Consider the following 20,200-nt stretch of genomic DNA (forward strand, 5'->3'; position numbering starts at 1 on the left):
TGGGTCCTTTTCCCTTTTCTATGATCTCTTTGGGATACAGACCTAGTAGTGGGTCAAAGGGTATGCACAGTCCCATAGCCCTTTGGGCATAGTTCCAAATTGCCCTCCAGAATGGCTGGATCAGTTCACAAGTCCACCAACAATGCATTAGTCCCACAGCTTCTCCAACATTTATTATTTTCCTTTTTTGTCATATTGGCCAATCTGATAGGTGTGAGGTGGTACCACAGAGTTGTTTTAATTTGCATTTCTCTAATCAATAGTGATTAAAAGCATTTTTTCATATGGCAATAGATAGCTTTGATTTCTTCATCTGAAAACTGCCTGTTCATATCCTTTGACCATTTCTCAATTGGGGAATGACTTGCATTCTTATAAATTTGATTTAGTTCCCTATATTCTTTAGAAATGAGGCCTTTATCAGAAATACTGGCTGTAACAATTGTTTCCCAGCTTTCTGCCTCTCTTCTAATTTTGGCTGCATTGCTTCTGTTTGTACAAACCCTTTTTAATTTAATGTAATTAAAATTATCCATTTTGCATTTCACAATATTCTCTATCTCTTGTTTGGTCACAAATTGCAGACCTAGACATCTTGAAAAAGCCTCCTTAATCCCATTCTAAACCTACAATCTGTTCAGGTTACCGGAATGCAGCCTAGAATAGTGGGGGGGGGGGGAGGGGAAAAAACCCAGATGGGAATCATGGCTTTGGAATCCTAGTCTAGGTTCTCTCAGAGACTTCCCATGTTACCTTAGGCAAACCCCTTCCCCTCTCTGGGCCTTAGTTTCCCCAATTGTAAAATGAAACACTTGGACTAGATAAGCCCTGGCATTCGTGAGATCTGTGGTTCATTGGCTCCCAAAAGAGTTGTAGGATCAAATCAAAGCCGTTTTGAGACATTTCCAATTGATGAAGACACCATGGCCTTGATCCCTGGAAGTATACATAAACGGGATAAAACTCAGTCTTGGTCTGTGAGAACTCTAGGCATTGTCAATTTACGACTAGCGACACCTAGTGGACTAGTCTTAGAGTCATTCAATATCGGCCTTGATTAGGTTCTGGACCATACAGGACAAGTGATTCAGGTATGAATGGGTTTCAGTCTTCATCATGGATCTATACATTAATCTTTCACCCAGAACCCACTGTTTTCCCAGACTTCCCTATCTTTAAGCCAAGGGCGCCATCATCCTTCCACATGCCCATTTTTATAAACTTTCACATCATCTTTACTCTTTCACGTCCCTGCCCCCATCCAATCAGTTGCCAATCTTGTCCATTCTACCTCTCCACTATCTTTCTAATGCATTCCTATCTTTCCACTTACTCACACATACAGGCACACATGCATGCATGCACACACCATTCATCACCTCTCTCCTAGTCTAACTGGTCACCCTGCCTCAAGTCTCTTCATTCTCCAGCCCATCCCCCAGGTGACTTTTCCTAATACATTGTTGGTCTGACCATGTCACTCCTCTACTCCTTAAACTCCAGAATTATTTCATCTTTTTTTTTTTGCGGGGCAATGGGGGTTAAGTGACTTGCCCAGGGTCACACAGCTAGTAAGTGTCAAGTGTCTGAGGCCGGATTTGAACTCAGGTACTCCTGAATCCAGGGCTGGTGCTTTATCCACTGTGCCACCTAGCCGCCCCCAGAATTATTTCATCTTTATCTCACCCACTTGACATTTCTGTCTTATGAGTGAGTTTCGTAACATATTAGTACAAGGTTTGTTCACAAATAAATAAATCCACATATGTTGTGCTACTGATGCAATATTTTTAAAAAACTGCTCTGGTATGTACTATCAAAAAGAGGTTAGAAATCACAAAAACAGTAGTTAGCATTTAGATAACACTTGGAGGTTTACAAAGCACTTTTTTTTTTTTTTGGTGAGGCAATTGGGGTTAAGTGACTTGCCCAGGGTCACACAGCTAGTAAGTGTCAAGGGTCTGAGACCAGATTTGAACTCAGGTACTCCTGAATCCAGGGCTGGTGTTCTATCCACTGCGACACCTAGCTGCTCCCTACAAAGCACTTTTTAACATTATTTCTTTCATCCTCACAATAACCCTTTGAGGTAGGTGCTACTTTCAGCCCCACTTTATAGGTAAGTAAACTGAGGTAGACAGAGGTGAAGTGACTTTCCCAGGGTCACACAGTTAGGAAGTATCTGAAGTTGAATTTGGACTCTGGCCTTCCTAACTCTGGGCCCAGGAATCTGTGTACTAGAGAACTGCCTAATTGCCTAGCCTAGCTCATTGGACTCTGGAGAGTCCTGACTGTTGCTTATTAGCTGTGACCTTGGAAAAGTCATTTCCCTTCTCTAGAGTGGTTTCCCCATCTTCAGAATGGTGGTAATTAAGGTAGGACTACATACTTCACTGTGGGTGGCTGTAGAGAAAGTACTTTTAAATCCGAAAGCACTCTGGACAGTGAGAGTGGGGAAAATGGTGGCCTTCAGTTCAATTCAGTAAACATTTATTAAGCACCTGCTTTCTTCCAGGCACTTTGCTAAGCAAAATGAAGAAAAAGACACTTCCTGCCCTTGAGGAACTTACAGTCTAACAGGGGAAACAACATGCAAATATATACAAAGCAAGCTATCTACAGAATAAATAGGAAATAATTAAGAGAGGGACCACACTGGAATTAAAAGGGGTTGGAGAAGACTTCCTGTTGAAGGTGGGATTTTAGTTGGGACTTAGAGAAAGCCATGGAGGCCAGTAATCAGAGTGGAAGAAGAAGTTTTGGGACATGAGTGGATTCCAAGTTCTAGGACATAATGCCTGTGTGACTTGGGGCAAGTTACAAGTCATTCAGCCTGAGTTCCAGCCATTTCAGCTGTTATAGGGTTAGCATACCCCAGAAGTTCTCTGGGGTACATCAAAGAACCTTCTCCTTGAGAAACTAAACAAAGGACAGACACACCTAATCAGTCTCCCCCACCCCTCAGGGAGATGGGATTGGGTATGGCTGCTGCCTTTGTGGCATGAGGAGCAGAGAGATGGCTTCAGAGATCTAGAGCCTACCCTCACCCAACTCCCCCAGCCATCACCAGTGGGGGATGGTCCTCCCCCAGTAAGGGAACTTTCCACAGTCAGATGATCATCCCCAATCAGTCCTCTATAAAAGTATCTGCCTGTCCTCCTGCTCGAAGAGATAAGTATCTCAGAGCCACGCCTCTGTGCCATGCCTTCTCCCCATGAGAAGTCCAAGGATTTCTCTCTTGGTTTCCTTTCCCTAGCACCCTAAGTAAACTATTATTTTATTCTAATTGGTTTTGTGTGCAAGAGGGTGTAATTCTTTAAAGAGGAATTCCTAAGGACACCAAACCCCTACCCCTATCCCAAATTCCACACCTATTTCCCCATAACACAGCTATAAAAGGAAACGGTCTAGTACACTAGACATGTGGTATCAAACTCAAATAGAAATAGATCCCTGCTGGTGACATATCGACTTAGAAAACCACAAATTAGCATTATCTATGCTTCATTGTATTTTTATTTATTTTTGTTAAACATCTCCCAAGTACATTTTAATCTGGTTCAGTTGTGCTGGGGAGAGTCCATCTAGCAGCTGTGAGTTTGACACCTCTCTCTACATTGTGTGACCACCGAGATTCCCTTCTAGCTTTTAATCTATGGTCTTCATTATTATCATCATTGAAGAACTTTATAATTACAAAGCACATTACATTTTTTATCTCGCTGGAGTCTCACAATAGCACTATGATGCAGTGAGGACAGATGTTCTTGTCCCCATTTTAAAGATGATGAAAATGAAGTTTAGAGAGAGAAAGGCATCTGACCAAAGTCATTTGCCCAGGGTTGTGGCAGAACCAGGACCCAAATGAAGACCTTTTGACCTGAAGCGCAGGGCTCTTTCTGTTCACTGTTCACTGTTGCCTCTTTTAGAGCAATTAGAGAAAGGGGGAATGTGACAAGGACTATGATCCCTTTGTTTGCCCACATACCCCCCACAAAAAACTCCGAACCGCCCAATCACAAATATAACTCATTCATTTCAGGATATGAAAGGATAGATATTCCAGGTTATGAAAGACACTGGGAGGGGGCAGCTAGGTGGCGCAGTGGATAAAGCACCGGCCCTGAATTCAGGAGTACCTGAGTTCAAATCTGGCCTCGGACACTTGACACTTACTAGCTGTGTGACCCAGGGAAAGTCACTTAACACTCATTGCCCCACAAAAAAAAACAAACAAAAGTAATACAATGCTCTTTGGGGGCAGCTAGGTGGTGCAGTGGATAAAGCACTGGCCCTGGATTCAGGGGGACCTGAGTTCAAAGCTGGCCTCAGACATTTGACACTTACGAGCTGTGTGACCCTGGGCAAGTCACTTAACCCCCCATAGCCCCGCAAAAAAAGACACTGGGAGCTCCCCTGTGGGCAACTCCTCCTGCCAACACTGGTACTTAGCCCAGGTGTAGACAAATGGCCAAAAAAAAAAAGATCAAAGTATCCCACTGCATCAGGGGCAATCTCCAGTTGTCCTGATGTATATCCTTCCAATGGATCCAGATGGCTCTGGAGGAGAGTGTGAGGCTGGTGACCTTGCACAGCCCTCCCTCACTTAAATCCAACTCACTTGCAAATCAAGACATCACCTTCCTGATGTCATTGGTCCTTTTTGAGAATGAAGATACATGGGCCTAGGAGTACCAACTGGCAAACTGGGTGCTTGGTAGACACACCTGGAGTATCTAGCATCTCTTCTGTCTCTCCCACAGGATAATATAGCACAGGGCTCAACACACAGTAGGTATACTAGGAAATATTTATTAAATACATGAGTGAGTGAGCAAATGAAGGAATGAGTGAAGGAATAAATTAATAGGAAAACCCTAATGCATGAAGGGTAAATGAAGTGGAGGAATGAAGAATGAGTGAATGAAATGAATAAACAAATGAGCAACCAAATGTAAATAAATGGATGGATGAATGAATGAGCAATGAGGGTAAGCATGAGTGAGTCAATGAAGCCCACATCCTTTGACCTTTCTGTCGTCTAATCACCGTGCCTGGGTGTCTTCCCCAATGCCCCAGACAGAGTCAAAGGTCACAGGGGGCTGTCGTGAGAGCAGGGAGGAAGAGCTTAGATTCTAATACTTCTTCCTGTTGTGCCACCTCCCCCTCTGGGCTTGAGCACAAGGGAGGGAGCTTTTCTGCAGCTGGGAGAAGGAGGAGGAAGAGAGAAGGTTCAGACCTCTAACCACTAGCCCTTATACCACATTCTCTTGAGGAAAAGGGTGGGGACCATGGGCTAGGAAATGTGCTTGTGGTGAGAATCTGAGAGAAGAGAGGCCCAGGTTAGTTTCATGGTAGCTGCGGATAGCCTAGACTTTCTGCAAAGGGCTAGACACCAGGTCAGGTGCTTAGTAATAACAATAATAACAACAACAACAATAATATACATATACACACACAACACTAAATTTAGAATTAAAGAAAAAAAGCTGGGCTCATCTCCTGGCTCCTGCACTGACTTACCTGTGTGACCTTAGACAGACCCCATCCCTTCCCTTTCTGGGTCTCAGTTTCTTCACCTATAAAATCCTGGTCTATAAAATAACACTAAATTCATTGGGTTGCTTTGAGGAGCAAATCAGATAATACATACACAAGCAGATTTCAAACCTGAAAGTACTACATAAATGCTGGCTCTCATGATCATTCTCTGTAAAATGAGGTTTGGGATTAGATGACCTCCAGAGACCCTGTCTGCTAGAAATCCTATAATGCTACAAATTAAGTAAAAATGAATTTTCAGAGACTATCTCTCCAGCCCCTTATCTCCAGTCCCTTTCTTGTTGTTTTTTTGTTTTTGTTTTTTGGTTAGGCAATTGGGGTTAAGTGACTTGCCCAGGGTCACACAGCTAGTAAGTGTCAAGTGTCTGAGGCCAGATTTGAACTCAGGTCCTCCTGACTCCAGGGCCAGTGCTCTATCCACTGTCCCACCTAGCTGCCCCTCCAGTCCCTTTCTTAAGCAAGCTCCCTCCAACCCTGGAAGGCAAAAGAACCCATGAGACCAATAGCTGCCAGCCTTGGTGCCGACATGAAGAGAACCCCCAAGCTTTTTATTTGCAGCTGCCCATTTGACAGAAAAGGAAAGTGAAATTCAGAGAAGGGAAGCTGTTGCTGGAGGAGAAGGGGAAGACGGAGGTGGGGACTCCAGCCTGGCAGGTTTGATGCCAGTGATCTTCCACATGTATCACTAATCACCACAGCGGGGTTGGGGGAGGAGGGGAAGGGGACAGAAGGAGATGATTTTCTGGGAATGAGTCTTTTTTTCTCTGACTCCCCAGGCTCTGAGTCGATCACTTCCTGAGATTGGCTTCCTGCTACTGCCTTGGCATGAACCTGAGGCTGGATGGGGGCGTGGGGGAGGAAGAGGGGAGGAGGGGGGAAGGCCACATGCTGGGCTATTTCAGCCAGCAGAGTTAGACCAGGGAGTGGAGAAGAAAATCGATCAGGCAGCTGGGCAGAGGATAGTTTGAGGCAGGCTGAGGGTGGATGTATCCAGGGGGCAAGACCCCAAAGACCCCAGACCGAGAAGGGAGCAGAGCTCATCTCTCAAAGGCCAAAGGTAAGGAACCCCATTCTCTAGAGTTCCTCTGAAACATCGCATGTGGGGTCCTGGTCATAAAAGAGGCAAAGTAATGTAACAGAGTGCTGGAATTGAAGTAGGAAGACCAAAGTTCAAATCCTTTCTCTGACACTTAAAAGCTGATGGCCCTGGGCAAGTCTCAATATCTCTGAGCCTCATTTTTCCTTATCAGTAAAATGGGCATATTATCTTTGTTTTAAGGCTTAAATGAGAGAATGTATGGAAAGCATTTTGCACATGTTAAAGTGTTATATAAAGGTAGGGGTTTGGGATGGAGTGGAGGGAGGTGGGAATTGAGGATCTAGGCCTGTCATCTCACTGATGGAGAGACCTACAGAAGAGGAAACCTCTCTACTGAACTGCATTGGTCAGTTCTTAGCATTACTTACCCTGCCTGCTTCCCAGGGCAATCATGAGTAAAGTATGGAGGAATCCTGAAGTGCCCAGAAAGGAGCATAGGATCTGAAGAGCCCTGGGTTCAGATCCTGTTTCTGTTGTTTTTGTTTTTTGTTTTTTTTTTTGTTTTTTTTTTAGTGAGGCAATTGGGGTTAAGTGACTTGCCCAGGGTCACACAGCTAGTAAAGTGTTAAGTGTCTGAGGCCGGATTTGAACTCAGGTACTCCTGACTCCAGGGCCGGTGCTCTATCCACTGTGCCACCTAGCTGCCCCGCCTGTTTCTGTTGTGTTTAAGCTGTGAAACCTTGAGGAAAAAAATCCCTTAATGTCCCTGGTCCTCAGCTTCATCACCTGGAGAATGATGGGGTTGGACCAGATCATGTCCAAGGACGGTCCCTTCAACTCTAAATCTGAGATGCCATGAAATGAGAGCTGGTATTATTAGTCATATAGAGCACAGACTGTTAGAACTGGATGGAGCCTAGGGGCAGCTAGGTGGCGCAGTGGATAGAGTACCAGCCCTGGAGTCAGGAGTACCTGAGTTCAAATCCGGCCTCAGACACTTAACACTTACTAGCTGTGTGACCCTGGGCAAGTCACTTAACCCCCAATTGCCTCACTGAAAAAAAAATAAAGAACTGGATGGGGCCTTACGGACCACCTCATCCAATTACCTCTCCACCCACCTTTGGACAGAGAGAGAAACCGAGGCCTGGAGATAAGGAATTGCCCAAGTTCACACAGCAAGTCTGAAGCAAAGCCAGTTCTAGAACCTGGGTCTCACAAATAGCCCCGAATCATTGCCACATGTGTGGATATTCACTGTGTTTGTGGGCTCTTGGGCATCCATAAAGATGCCCTGTTTTCTACCAGACCTTTGATGTTAGGCTCCTGTAAGGGAACTCTCATTGAAGAATTCTTACTCTGCAACTCAGCTACCTGGGTCCCCTGGGAGGCTGCCAGGACGTGTCCAGGGTCACACCTTGGATATGTTAAAAGCAAGACTCAGATTTAGGTCTTCTCTATATAAACTTTGACACACTGCCTCAAGGGCATGATAGAGAAAGAGACAGACAGACAGACAGAAAAGGACTAGGTATTGCAGTGTGGTACAGTGGATAGAGAGTCAGACTTGAGGTCAGGAAGCTCTGGGTTCAAATCCCATCTCCATGCTGCCTGCAACCCCGGGCATTTAATCTTTCATTTTCTAAATGATAGAGCTATGCATTGGTAAAGAGAGTTTCCAGACACTAGGAGGCCCCTTTGCAAATGAAATCAAAGATCTAGTACAAAATAAGTGTGTATGTATATGTATTGTATGTGTATATGCTTTGTGTATGCATATGTGTGTGTGTATATATAGCATATGTGTATGTGTATATATACACACCATATGTACATGCATTGCATATTATGTTTCTGCACATGTGCATTGTGGGAGGTATGTGTGTTATGAGGATGGGTGTTTACTGTATGTTTGTGTATACATGTGGGTGTTTCCATGTGTTCACATGTATAGTTATGTAGTTATGGCCTGAGTAGCATGTGACCTCATCCAGAAGCCCCATCTGGGGCTTAGCTTGAAGATGTCCAGCCATGGGGAACTCACTCCTAATTTCTTTAATCTAAGCCTCACTGTCCTTTGACTCTTGGCAATGGGGCCCTAAACCCCTGGGATCTTTCTAGGCCCTAAAGTCACCTGACACCCCCTGCCCCCGCAGAGATCTGCAGACGCCACTCCCATCCCTCAATCACCTTCTCTTCCTCCTGAAGTCGCTGGAAGTGGTACCTGCTCCTCCCCTCTTGTCTTCTCCCAGCCTTTCTCCCCTCACTACAGACCACAAGAGTGTGCATCCCCTGGGGGTTTACCCATGAGGGAGAAGATAATATACAGATTTCAAAATAATAGAAAAGGTTATAGGTCCTCTGAAACAAGCAGAAATAAAAACTACCCAGCGTGGACAGCTCCTCCATCTCTCCTGTACAGCTTGGCCCAGGGCAGCTAGTTGTCACAGTGGACAGAGTACTGTCCCTGAATTTGGGAGGACCTCAGTTCAAATTTGACCTCAGACACTTACTAGCTCTGTGTCCTTGGGCAAGTCATTTAACCCCAATTGCCTTAAAAAAAACCAGAGCCATCTCCAGTCGTCCTGATGTATATCTTGCCACTGGACCCAGATGGCTCTGGAGGAGAGACTGAGGCTGGTGAATTTGCACAGCCCTGACTCACTTAAATCCAATTCACAGCAAGTTATTACATCACCCCCATGTCATGGTCCTCTGAAAATGAAGGACAAACAACAAACAGCTTGGCCATTCCCCCACGAGGTCCCTCTCCCCAGGTGACCTGTTTGTTCCCCTATGATCTCAAATAAGAATGGCCCATGCCCCATTTCCTATGAGCACAGTGCCTGGCACGTAGTAGTCACCTGACTCTGGGGTTAAGAAACAGGAGAGGTGGGGCAGGTAGGTGGTGTGGTGGATAAAGCACCAGGCCTGGATTCAGGAGGACCTGACTTCAAATCTGGCCTCAGACACTTGACACTAGCTGTGTGACCCTGAGGAAGTCATTTAACCCTCATTACCCCACAAAAAAAAAGAAAAGAAAAGAAACCAGGGAGGTCCCAAGAGGCAAGGTGGTCCAATGCAAAGACTGACACTCTTGGAAACTGTTTCCTGGCATAATCTATTATTGTGCTGCCCCATGGGGAAAGGAGAAAGGAAGAAAAAGAAAAAGCAGAGAAAGGATCATGGGTTTTTAAACTTTGAGATCAATTTGTCCTCTTTTTACAGAGGAGGAAACTGAGGCCCAGAGAGATTAAATTCCTTATTCAAGGTCACATAGTTACATTGTTCTAAGAGCTCTTTGTTGGCTGGGCTTTCTGGGCTAACAGGAAAGGGCTTTGTAGATTTGGGGTTACTGGCCCCTAAGGGAGAGGGGAGAAGATGAGAAAGGGGTTTCTTCAGATCATCTTAAGACCGACCTTTCTCTTCCCCCTCCCCAAACTCCCTCTGCAGTCTCACCTCCTCCTGCTCCTTTTCACACCATCCGGCTGGGGATCCTTTGCTGGATCCCAGACATGTACCTTCATTTGCAACCTCTGCCCTGTTGCCTCAAAGGATTGACTCAGACTGTTGTGGGAGCACACAACCCCCTCCCACACCTTCCATACCTGTCAAAATGTGGCAGAGGGAGTGGATTTATTCTCTTTGGCCCCAAAGACCAAGAATATGGAGCAGTGCAGGAAAGTCTTGAGTGGGTGAGTGGGTGGGCGGGGCAGATTTCAGCTCAGCAGGATGACAACATTTTGTTCCACCCCTAACCAGTCTACATTTGGAGAAACCAAGTTCTCCATCGTGGAAGGTTTTCAGCCAGACCTAGAAGCCCCCTGATAGAAAAGCTGCAGAAAAGGGGCTTGGGACATTTTTATGTCACAGACCCCTCTTGCAGTCTGACTTGGCTCATGGGCCCCTTTCTCAGAATTATATTTTTTAATAATTGAAGGAAATCCTAAATTGCCATTTGGGGTTAGTGAAAATAATGGTATTTTTTCCTATCTGAGTTCACAGTCCCCCTGAGATCTCTTCATAGATGCCTTGGGGGTGAGCAAACCCTACTTTGAGAACCCCTGTAGTACAGGATTTTCCTGCCCTGGGTGGGAAGAAGAGGGAGCTGAATGCCCTCGGAGTCCACTGCCAGCTTTTAGGCTCTGGGTTCCTCTGAAATCCCATGCATTCTTCAAGTAAAATCTCACATGGTACTTCCCCATGCTAGAAAGCCTTCCCTCATCCTTGCAAACAGAAGTGCTTTCCCCCAACGCCTTGGACTCAAGGGACCCTCACTCCCCTTCATAATCTCTCCTCTGACACGGCCGCCATCTTGGTACAGGTTCTCATCACCTCAAGGCTGCACTGTTGCAATAGCCTGCCACCCGCATGTGCCTCACCACTCTGATCCATCCTCCATTCAGCTGTCAAACCAATTTTTCTGAAGCTCAGGAGTGACCTTCTCATGTCCTCTCCTCAAACTCCAGAGGCTCCCTATAACCCCCAAGATTAAATGTAAAATCTTTGGTTGCCATTCGAAGTCCTTCCTAACCCCACCCCCTGCTACATTTCCAATCTTCTTACATCTTATCGCCCACCCCTCTCCTTGAACCCTATGATCCAGTGACACTGGCTTCCTCAAATAAAACCCTCCACCTCTTGGCTCTGACCATTTTCCCTGGCTCTCCCTCAAGCCTGGAATGTTCTGTCCTATCATCTGCACCTCCTGGCTTTCCTGGCTTCTTTCAAGTCTCAGCTAAAATCCCACCTTCTACCTAAAGCCTTTCCCGATGCCTATTTATTCTAGTGCCTTCCCCTCTTTTGATTTCCTTCATTTTATCTGGTATGTATCTTGTTTGACTGTTGTCTCTCCCATTAGAAGGACTGTCTTTTTCTTTCCTTTGTATCCCTAGCACTTAACACAGTGACAGGTACATAGTGGATGCCTAATAAATGCTTGTTAAGCAAGTGATGGAAAGAACTGCCCAGGGTCCCACAGCAAGACAATGACGGGGCTGAACTAGAACCCAAGTCTCTCCATCTGAAGGGCTGAGCTGCCCTAGTCATCACTATGCCTCACTGTGTCCCTAATGAGTTTCCCATTGCTCTTTTAGTTTCTCCAGGTGTAGGAAGCCCTTGGACCTGCCAGTTCCTTCAGATCCACATCAGGCCCCCCGGATATGGAACCAGGAAATGAGACATTTGACTCATCAGGCTCCCCACCCTCCTGCGTCTTCCATGAGAATTTCAAGCATGTGCTTCTGCCCTTGGTGTATTCGGTGGTGCTGGCTCTGGGTCTGCCCCTGAATTCCTATGTCATTGTACAGATCTGGCTGTCCCGAAAGGCACTGACCCGTACGGCTATCTACATGCTGAACCTGGCCTTGGCCGACCTGCTCTATACCTGCTCCTTGCCCCTGCTTATCTACAACTATGCCCAGGGTGACCACTGGCCCTTTGGCGACATCTCCTGCCGACTGGTCCGCTTTCAGTTCTACACCAACCTCCATGGCAGTATCCTCTTCCTGGCTTGCATCAGTTTCCAGCGCTACCTTGGTATATGCCACCCCCTGTCCACCTGGCACAAGCGCTGGGGCCGTGGCTCGACCTGGCTGGTGTGTGGGGCTGTGTGGCTGGCAGTCTCGGCCCAGTGCCTGCCCACCATTGCCTTTGCTCAGACAGGAATACAACGGAACCGCACTGTCTGTTATGACCTGAGTCCCCCGAGCTTGTCTGCCAACTATCTGCCCTATGGCATGGCCCTCACCTTCACTGGCTTCGTGTTGCCCTTCAGCGCTGTGCTGGCTTGCTATGTGCGCCTTGTGCGCCGTCTCTGCCAGCAAGGTGGCCCTGAGGGGCCAGCAGCAGCAGAGAAGCGGGGGAAGGCAGCTCGTATGGTTGTGGTAGTGTTGGCAGCCTTTGCCATCAGCTTCCTACCATTTCATGTGACCAAGACTGCCTATCTGGCTGTCCGATCGATGCCTGGGGTTTCCTGCACTGTTCTGCAGACCTTTGCGGCTGCCTACAAGGGCACAAGACCCTTCGCCAGTGCCAACAGCGTCCTCGACCCCATCCTCTTTTACTTCACGCAGAAGAAGTTCCGCCAGAGCCCCCAGCAGATCTTGTCCAAGCTAAGTGCTAAGTGGCAGCGGGGACATTGAGCACAGAAGGGCAATAACGGGGTCATGGGCCCCAGAGGGCTTAGCCGGGCATCAGCTCTAGGTTGTCCCCCTGTGCTGCCCTAGGGTCAACTCCTTCAGACAGCAGTGAACCCAATGACAACTGTAACCTCCTCCCCCAAGGGAGAGATGTGCCCAGAGACTGCTGAGGATCCCAGTGGCCTGAGGAAACTTGGGGTGAAGTGGCAAAGAACGCTAGACTGGAAGTCAGAGATCCTGGTTTCAGATCCTGGTTCTACTTCCTACTTCCTATGTGTGACCTTGGGCAAATCACTTAACTTTTCTGGGCCTCAGTTTCCCTGAAAGGATTGGGTAATTTCAAGGGGAAGAGATGTGAAGATCCAGCTCTGTAGGCACTCTGCTCTGGAGCATGTGGAACAAAAGGAATCCCTCTGGGATCTGCAGTGATTTTCAAACTCCCAGCTGTGGCCCAAATCGATTCACACTCATCACTTATTTATTGAGCACTTCCTTACTCTGTGTGGGGAGTTGGGAACAAAAAGAAGTGTGATAGAGCAGAGAGAGCCTGAGGAATAGAGCAGAGGAGGGACCTGGGTGTGAGTCCAACCACCATCTTACTGTATGACCGTGAATAAGGCTACCCTCCTCGGAGGGCCTCCTCTGCTTCCCCAGACACAGAAGGAGGTGAGTGGGCTTACTGTGAGGATCAAATGGTGCAGTCATGGTAAAGCACTTACAGTAAGAGCTATATCCACATTAACAACCATCATGACAATGACGGCGACAGTGGTGGTGATGATGACAATATGATCGCCAAGGTTCCTTCCAGCTCCAAACGATATGATATGATCCTGAGTGGCTCCCACCCTCACGGAGCTCAGATTTATGGGAGGCAGCAAGGGATGGGGCTAGGGGTGAAAGGGTGGGAATATAAGACACAAACATGACCACTAGGCCAAATGTGCTAAGGGCCCAGTGAGGATAAAGAGGCGGAGCTATAGGAGCTGCTTGCTAATCCTAAAACCCAAGGACCCCGATCCTCCCTCTCCCACCACCAAACATGCTCCTAAGCCTGCTTGACTTCATGAGCCTCAGTTTTTTCATCTGTAAAGTGGGAGTGTTAATACCTATAATACTTACCTCACAGGGTTGTTGTGAGGCTTGGATGAAATATTGTATGTAAAGTGTCAGCAATCTTTACAATGTCATACGAACATCAGTTGTTGTTTTTGTTATCATTACATATAAAATTATTGTAATAATCTCAGGCCCAGTGGAGGCCAATTCAACACCTCCTCTGAATCAGAGCACAGAGAGATGGGGTGCTTCCTTCACATTCCACTGTAATCACTGTCTATCTTTCTTTTCCCTCCCCTCCCCAGGGGGCAAATAAGGGAATTCAAAGGTTTAACTAGGACAGTGTTCCCGTCACATAAAAAATCAGAATAACTCAGTCTTACCTCCACCCTTCACACTGCACACACACACAGAGGATACCCCAGATGGCGTAGAAAGAACACTGGACATTGGATAAGAAGGCCTGGCTTCTAATCCTGACCTACTTATTCTCTATATGACCTTAGGAAAGTTACTTCCTCTTCTCCGGGCCTCAGTTTCCTCACTTGTAAGATAAAGCACCTATGTGGTGCTCAGGCCAGTGCATGGCCAAAGAGTCATGACTTTCTTCAGGGAACCTCAAGGAGCAGACCCTGTGTATTCCTATGTGGTATGATCTAGGGCACCGGGAAGGCCTCCCACAATCCCTCCCCAAGTATCTCCCCTGCCACCTGGTGTAGAAGTGCAGCATGTCCAAAAGAGTCCCAGGAGGCAGGAGACCCGAATCTGAGTCCTGCTCTGGTGCTGACTTTGCTTCATGACCTTGGGCAAGAACCTTCCACCCTCCAGGCTTCACTTTCATTTCCCCTTTGGTCATGACAGGGGTAGATGATCCTTACATTCTCATTTCTGACAAACTACAAACTGTGTGTCTCCCTCATTTGGAGCACAGTCACCTGCCCAAACATTTGTGAAAATGAAATTCCAGTTCTGAAATTCTGTGATTCCAACTCTGACAGTCTAGATTCTAAAGCCCCTCTCAGTTCTGACATTCTGTGTTCTAAGGCCCCTCCCAGCTCTGACATTCCCTGTTCTAAGATCTCCCCAGCTCTGACATTCTGTGTTCTAAATCTCCTCCCAGCCCCAGCTCTAATTTTGTCTCTTCTTTCTGCCCTATGTCACTGTATACTATCCATTACCACTAGAGAAAACAGGGCCATCAGCAACCTGCAGAAGCCTAGGTGAATGAGGACCACTGATATAGAGGAGAGATGAGGCACAGCTGGCATAGCCCATGTCCCAGATCCTAGTGTACCCTTCCTGATCCAGGAGGGTGGGGATCCCAGCTCCTCTCAAGCTTTCTTACCCCAATGTCTATTGCTCTTTATTAATATGGAAGCTCTTCCTCCCTGTGTCATCAAGTGCTGCCCATTGCTGCTCTGTAGCCCAGAGATTATTCACTTTCTTGTGTCATAGATTCCTTTGGCAGTCAGTCTGGTGAAGTCTACATACCCTTCTCAGAAGAAGGTTTTGAAATGCATAAAATAAAATATAGGGGCAGCTAGATGGTGCAGTGGATAGAGCACCGGCCCTGGAGTCAGGAGTACCTGAGTTCAAATCCGGCCTCAGACACTTAACACTTACTAGCTGTGTGACCCTGGGCAGGTCACTTAACCCCAATCGCCTCACTAAAAACAAACAAACAAATAAAATAAAATAAAATATACAGGATTACAAAGGAAAACAATTCCATTGAAATAATATTATATGAGGAGGCTAAGCTGGCAGAGAAGCGGGAAGAAATAGAGTGAACTCTGCTGCAAAACTCCTCCAAACAGATCTAGAAAATGTACCAGGCCAAATTCTGATGAGAAATCCAAGAAAAAGTCTTACAGTTCTCCACAATGACCAGCAGGTGGCAGCAGTTCTGCTCTGTTTTACCATTTCTTAGGCTTCCACAGAGAAACAATTCTGGCTTGCCTACCAACCAATGGATCGATGGATCAATGGATCAACAAGTATTTATTAAGCCAGAGAATAACTCTTCTCTGACAATTAATCCATGCTGTCACTGAATAGGGGAATATCATATACATTCTATATCTTGGCAAGAAGAAAGGAGGGAGGAGAAAAGGGAGTAAAGGAAGGAAGGAAGGATGGAAGGAAGGAGGGAGGGAGGGAAAGGAGGGAGGAAGGAATCATTAAGCACTTGCTATGTGTCAGGGACTGTGTTAAACACTGGGGATACAAATGCAGTAAGCAAAAGCTCTCTAGGAGCTTACAATGGGGGAAGGTAACACACACAAAAGAACAGGAAAGAGGAGACAGGGGAAGAAACAGCCAAGGAGGCATGGCTTTAAAGTCCAGAAATTAAGCAGCCCAGCCTAGACCCCTTCACAAAATGAAGGCTCCAGAAGGAACACAGCAAAAGAAAAAGAGGGGAGTGGCTCAAAGAGGGATGTTCCATGGTAAACAGGCTACAGGGGTGGTAAGGTTTTCCAGTGTGCTGAGGCCCCAGGCACTGACAGAAGTTTCAGAATGAAAGACAAGTAGAAGCATGGTTCTGAGTTCAGGAAGGTCAGGAACAGAGCCTGAGTCCTCCCCAAATTATAACAGACAAAGGGGCCTGACCTCTGGAGTCTCACAGTCTTTGACCTCAAAGGTCACCAAGGAATCAGGAACGCCCATGACCTACCCACCCCCTCATCTCTCAAAAGACCTCAACTACCTGGTGGCTCCAAAACCTCATATCCTTTTTTTTTTTTTTTTTTTTTTAGTGAGGCAAATGGGGTTAAGTGACTTGCCCAGGGTCACACAGCTAGTAAGTGTTATGTGTCTGAGGCCGCATTTGAACTCACTTACTCCTTACTCCAGGGCCGGTGCTCTATCCACTGCACCACCTAGCTGCCCCGCCTCATATCCTTTTTCTCTAGATAGAACCATACCTAGGGCAGAGTGATCAGAGAATTCTCATTGAGTTACTGACTTGGGGAGGGGCAATTCTACTCATGGTGGTCCTCCTGCATCTCATGATCTTCTTCCAGTTCTACCCCATGCTACATATGTGGCATGACCACCTCTACTTCCTTTCTTGGCCCTGAAATTTTTACTCCTGATGTTCCCCGTCCCCACTGTGTTTCTCCCCTGAGCTAATGGTTGGTCCATTTAACTACAGGCATGTTATCAAATTCCAGGGTCAAGAGAGATAACTACCACTGTGCCCCCCTCCACTACTGCATCCCCAGCCTGCCTCCTTCTACTTTTTCCCTGTCAGCTTTCTCTTGGAAATAGGGGAGTCCAAAGGTGTCAAATGGGCCACCCTTCTTAAGGATGGAACCCATCTCTAAGCCAAGCTTCACTATTCAAGTTTCTTTCCTCCAACATGCCTATAGTTCTTCCCAGGTTTCCTTCCTTGCACTTTCCTTTCCTCTCTCCCTCTTCCATGCTTACCTCAAATATCAAAATTGTTCACTCCTTAACCTTGGTAATTTTTCTGCTGACCAGTGAGCCCTACTCTACACCAGATGCAGAAGCTTGAGAAATAACCCATATTTTGCCCTAATTGTCTCTCAGTTCTCTGTGAGTCAAAGGAACAAGAACAAGCACTCTTCACAACTATGCAAAAGGTGTGCAAAAGGTTCTTAACTAAGCAAAACTAAGTTCAATAACAGAAAATTAGAAAATTGAGTGTGTGTTTCACACAAATAAAATCAATGCACCTAGAAAAAAAGAAGGGAAGTCTTTGCATCAAATACCCCTAAAATAGATCTGATATCCAAGATAGATAGTAAATTGACACAAATATATAAGACAGGGTGGTGCAGTGGATAAAGCACTGGCTCTGGATTCAGGAGGACCTGAGTTCAAATCTGGCTTCAGACACTTGACACTTACTAGCTATGTGACCCTGGGCAAGTCACTTAACTTTCATTGCCGCCCCCCCCAAAACTCCAAATATATAAGACAAAGACAAGTTAAAGAAGATAACAAACAGTTCTCAAAAAATAATAATTGCATCAGGCATGGTGACACAAACCTGTAATCCCTGCTACCAGGGAAACTGTGGCTGGTGGATTGCTTGAGCTCAAGAGTTCTGAGCAGCAGTAGGCTAAGCTAGGAGGGGGATGGAGGTGGGGATGGGGGAAGAGATTGCAGCATGCCTAAGGTTTGTTGCAGCAGCCCAGGTTGGAAAGGGAGCAGGCCAAAGATTCCAGGCAGATCAAGGTTGGAATGGAGCCCACGAGGGGCTGTTGTACTTCCTGCCAAGGTGAAATAAGGAGACTAGATCCAAAAAAAAGAATGGCAAACTATTAACAATATGAAAGATTGCTCCAAATCACTAATAATAAGAGAAATGGAAATGAAAATAACTCTGAAGTTTCATCTCATACCCAGCAAATTGACAAAGAATAAAAGATGAGAATGGCCAGTATTGGAGGAATTGTAGAAAGAAAGAAAGACATACTAACAAACTCCTGATAGAGTTGTGAAGTGTTCTAACTATTCTGACAAACTATTTGGACTTATACTAAGAACGTGATTCAGGAGGACCTGAGTTCAAATCTGACCTCAGACACTTGACACTTTACTAACTGTGCGACCCTTGGGCAAGTCACTTAACCCTCATTGCCCTGCCCCCCCAAAAAGTGATTGGGTTCATACCCTTTGGCCCTGAGATTTCTCTGTTAGGCATATAGGTCAAAGAGGTCAAAGATAGGGAGTAAAGTCCCATATGAGCTAAAATATTTACAGCAGCACTTTTGTATTAGTGAAGAAATAGAAACAAAGTAAGTGTCCATCACATAAACTAAACAAATGATGTGGCATGAATGTATTGGAATATTATTGTGCTATAAGAAATGATGACTATGAAGCTACAAAGAGACATGAGAAGACTTATATGAACTAATACAAAGTAAGGAAGAACCAAGAAAACAATGTACCCAATGACTACAACAATGTAAATAAAAATGCCAAAAAAACCCACGAAACTGAAGACTATGTAATTATAACAACCAATTTTGGCCCAAAAGAAGAGACAAGAAAATGCACCTCCCTCTTTTCATTGGAGAGCTGGGGTGACTATGGGTATGGAATATTGCATTCACTGTCAGATTTAGTTGATGTGTTGGTTGGTTTTGCTGAAATGTTCTTTCTTTTTTATTCTTTGCCTCCGTAGATGACTCTCCATGGAGGGGGGGTATATGTTTAGAAATTTAAATTATATTTTAAAAAAAGATATCAATAAAATGTTGTTTAAAGTTCCCACAAGGGGGCAGCTAGGTGGTGCAGTGGATAGAGCACTGGCCCTGGATTCAGGAGGACCTGAGTTCAAATCTGACCTCAGACCCTTGACACTTACTAGCTGTGTGACCCTGGGCAAGTCACTTAACCCCAATTGCCTCACAAAAAGAAAAAGAAGATTACATAAAGTTCCCACAAGTTTCTCTGGGGGCAACCAGGCAGTTCCCAGATTGCTCTGAACTGTTTATTACCAAATCTAGAGTAAAGGAGAATAGATACCTGTACATATGTGTGTTGTATAAACCTTCCTCCCCTGGGGTTTCTGCTAGAAACTTTTGAAGCTGCTGACAATGGGGTTCATTATCTCCTGTCCAGAAGCCACTGGTCATGAAGTCCTGTGAACTTCTGACTGAGTGGACCCTGACACCTTACTAAGCATTCAAGCCACAGGTTGGATCCAGGTCTTAACAGGTAGCCCCTTCTCCATATCCTCTTGTATGCAGTACAGGTGTCTCTGAAACTCAACTTCTTTTATATCCCATCGAGGTCTGAACAAGATTCTCAGAGAGACTTAAGCTCTCTGGGGAAAACCAGGGCACAGAGAGATGCAGCCAGCATACAAGGTCACGTAATTAGCCTCCTGGCTCCTAGCATCTCAGCCTCACTCAGGTAAGACTCCTTGGAGTTGTAAGATGAGTCATGAACAACATGATGCTAACCTGGCCGGCTCTCTCAGCTTGTGCTTGGAAATGACTGAGGCTGTTCTGGCTTTCCCAGGAGTAGGGCTATACTGCCTCCCCTCCCCCAGGTTTACTGGTAGACCAGTGGTATTATTTTCAAAAGGCCCCATGATGAAGTCTATTTGTTTTCTTCAACCTATAAATAAAACTTTCTTCTCTGAGTTTTATGAACTGTGTGTTTGCAAAGGGAGTTGGTGCTATTGCATTGATTGGGTGGTGTCATATAACAAGGTTCCCAGAATATCTGGGTTGGGGAGTGATGGGCAAGAGCAGAGAAAAATCCCCCCAGATGTACTGAGGGCCTTCATATCACATAAGAGCCTCTGACACAAGGGTTATATACACACAAACTCAGAGTTATAAACATACAAGGGTATACAGATGGACAGATACACAATTCAACCAAACAAAAAGTATTAAGCCCCTTTTAATTATCA

The 20,200-nt window shown here is 45.9% G+C and overlaps 1 protein-coding gene across 6 annotated transcripts in view; it reads left to right on the forward strand.

Annotated features, from left to right (window-relative positions):
- P2RY6 (pyrimidinergic receptor P2Y6) overlaps nt 1-13,939 on the forward strand; it is a 57,253-nt gene extending 43,314 nt beyond the window's left edge. For 5 of the 6 annotated variants that reach the window (XM_043999169.1, XM_043999171.1, XM_043999172.1 and 2 more), the window contains one exon: nt 11,698-13,939. In XM_043999169.1, coding sequence (XP_043855104.1) covers nt 11,764-12,744 — 981 coding nt within the window. In that variant the 5' untranslated portion in view covers nt 11,698-11,763 and the 3' untranslated portion in view covers nt 12,745-13,939. Of the gene's footprint in view, nt 1-6,530; nt 6,620-11,697 lie in introns of those variants that run through there. The other variant, XM_043999173.1, reaches the window with a different exon arrangement.
- The last annotated feature ends 6,261 nt before the right edge of the window (nt 13,940-20,200 follow it).

This window comes from Dromiciops gliroides, chromosome 3 (genome assembly GCF_019393635.1).
Source record: "Dromiciops gliroides isolate mDroGli1 chromosome 3, mDroGli1.pri, whole genome shotgun sequence".
Taxonomy (NCBI): domain Eukaryota; kingdom Metazoa; phylum Chordata; class Mammalia; order Microbiotheria; family Microbiotheriidae; genus Dromiciops; species Dromiciops gliroides.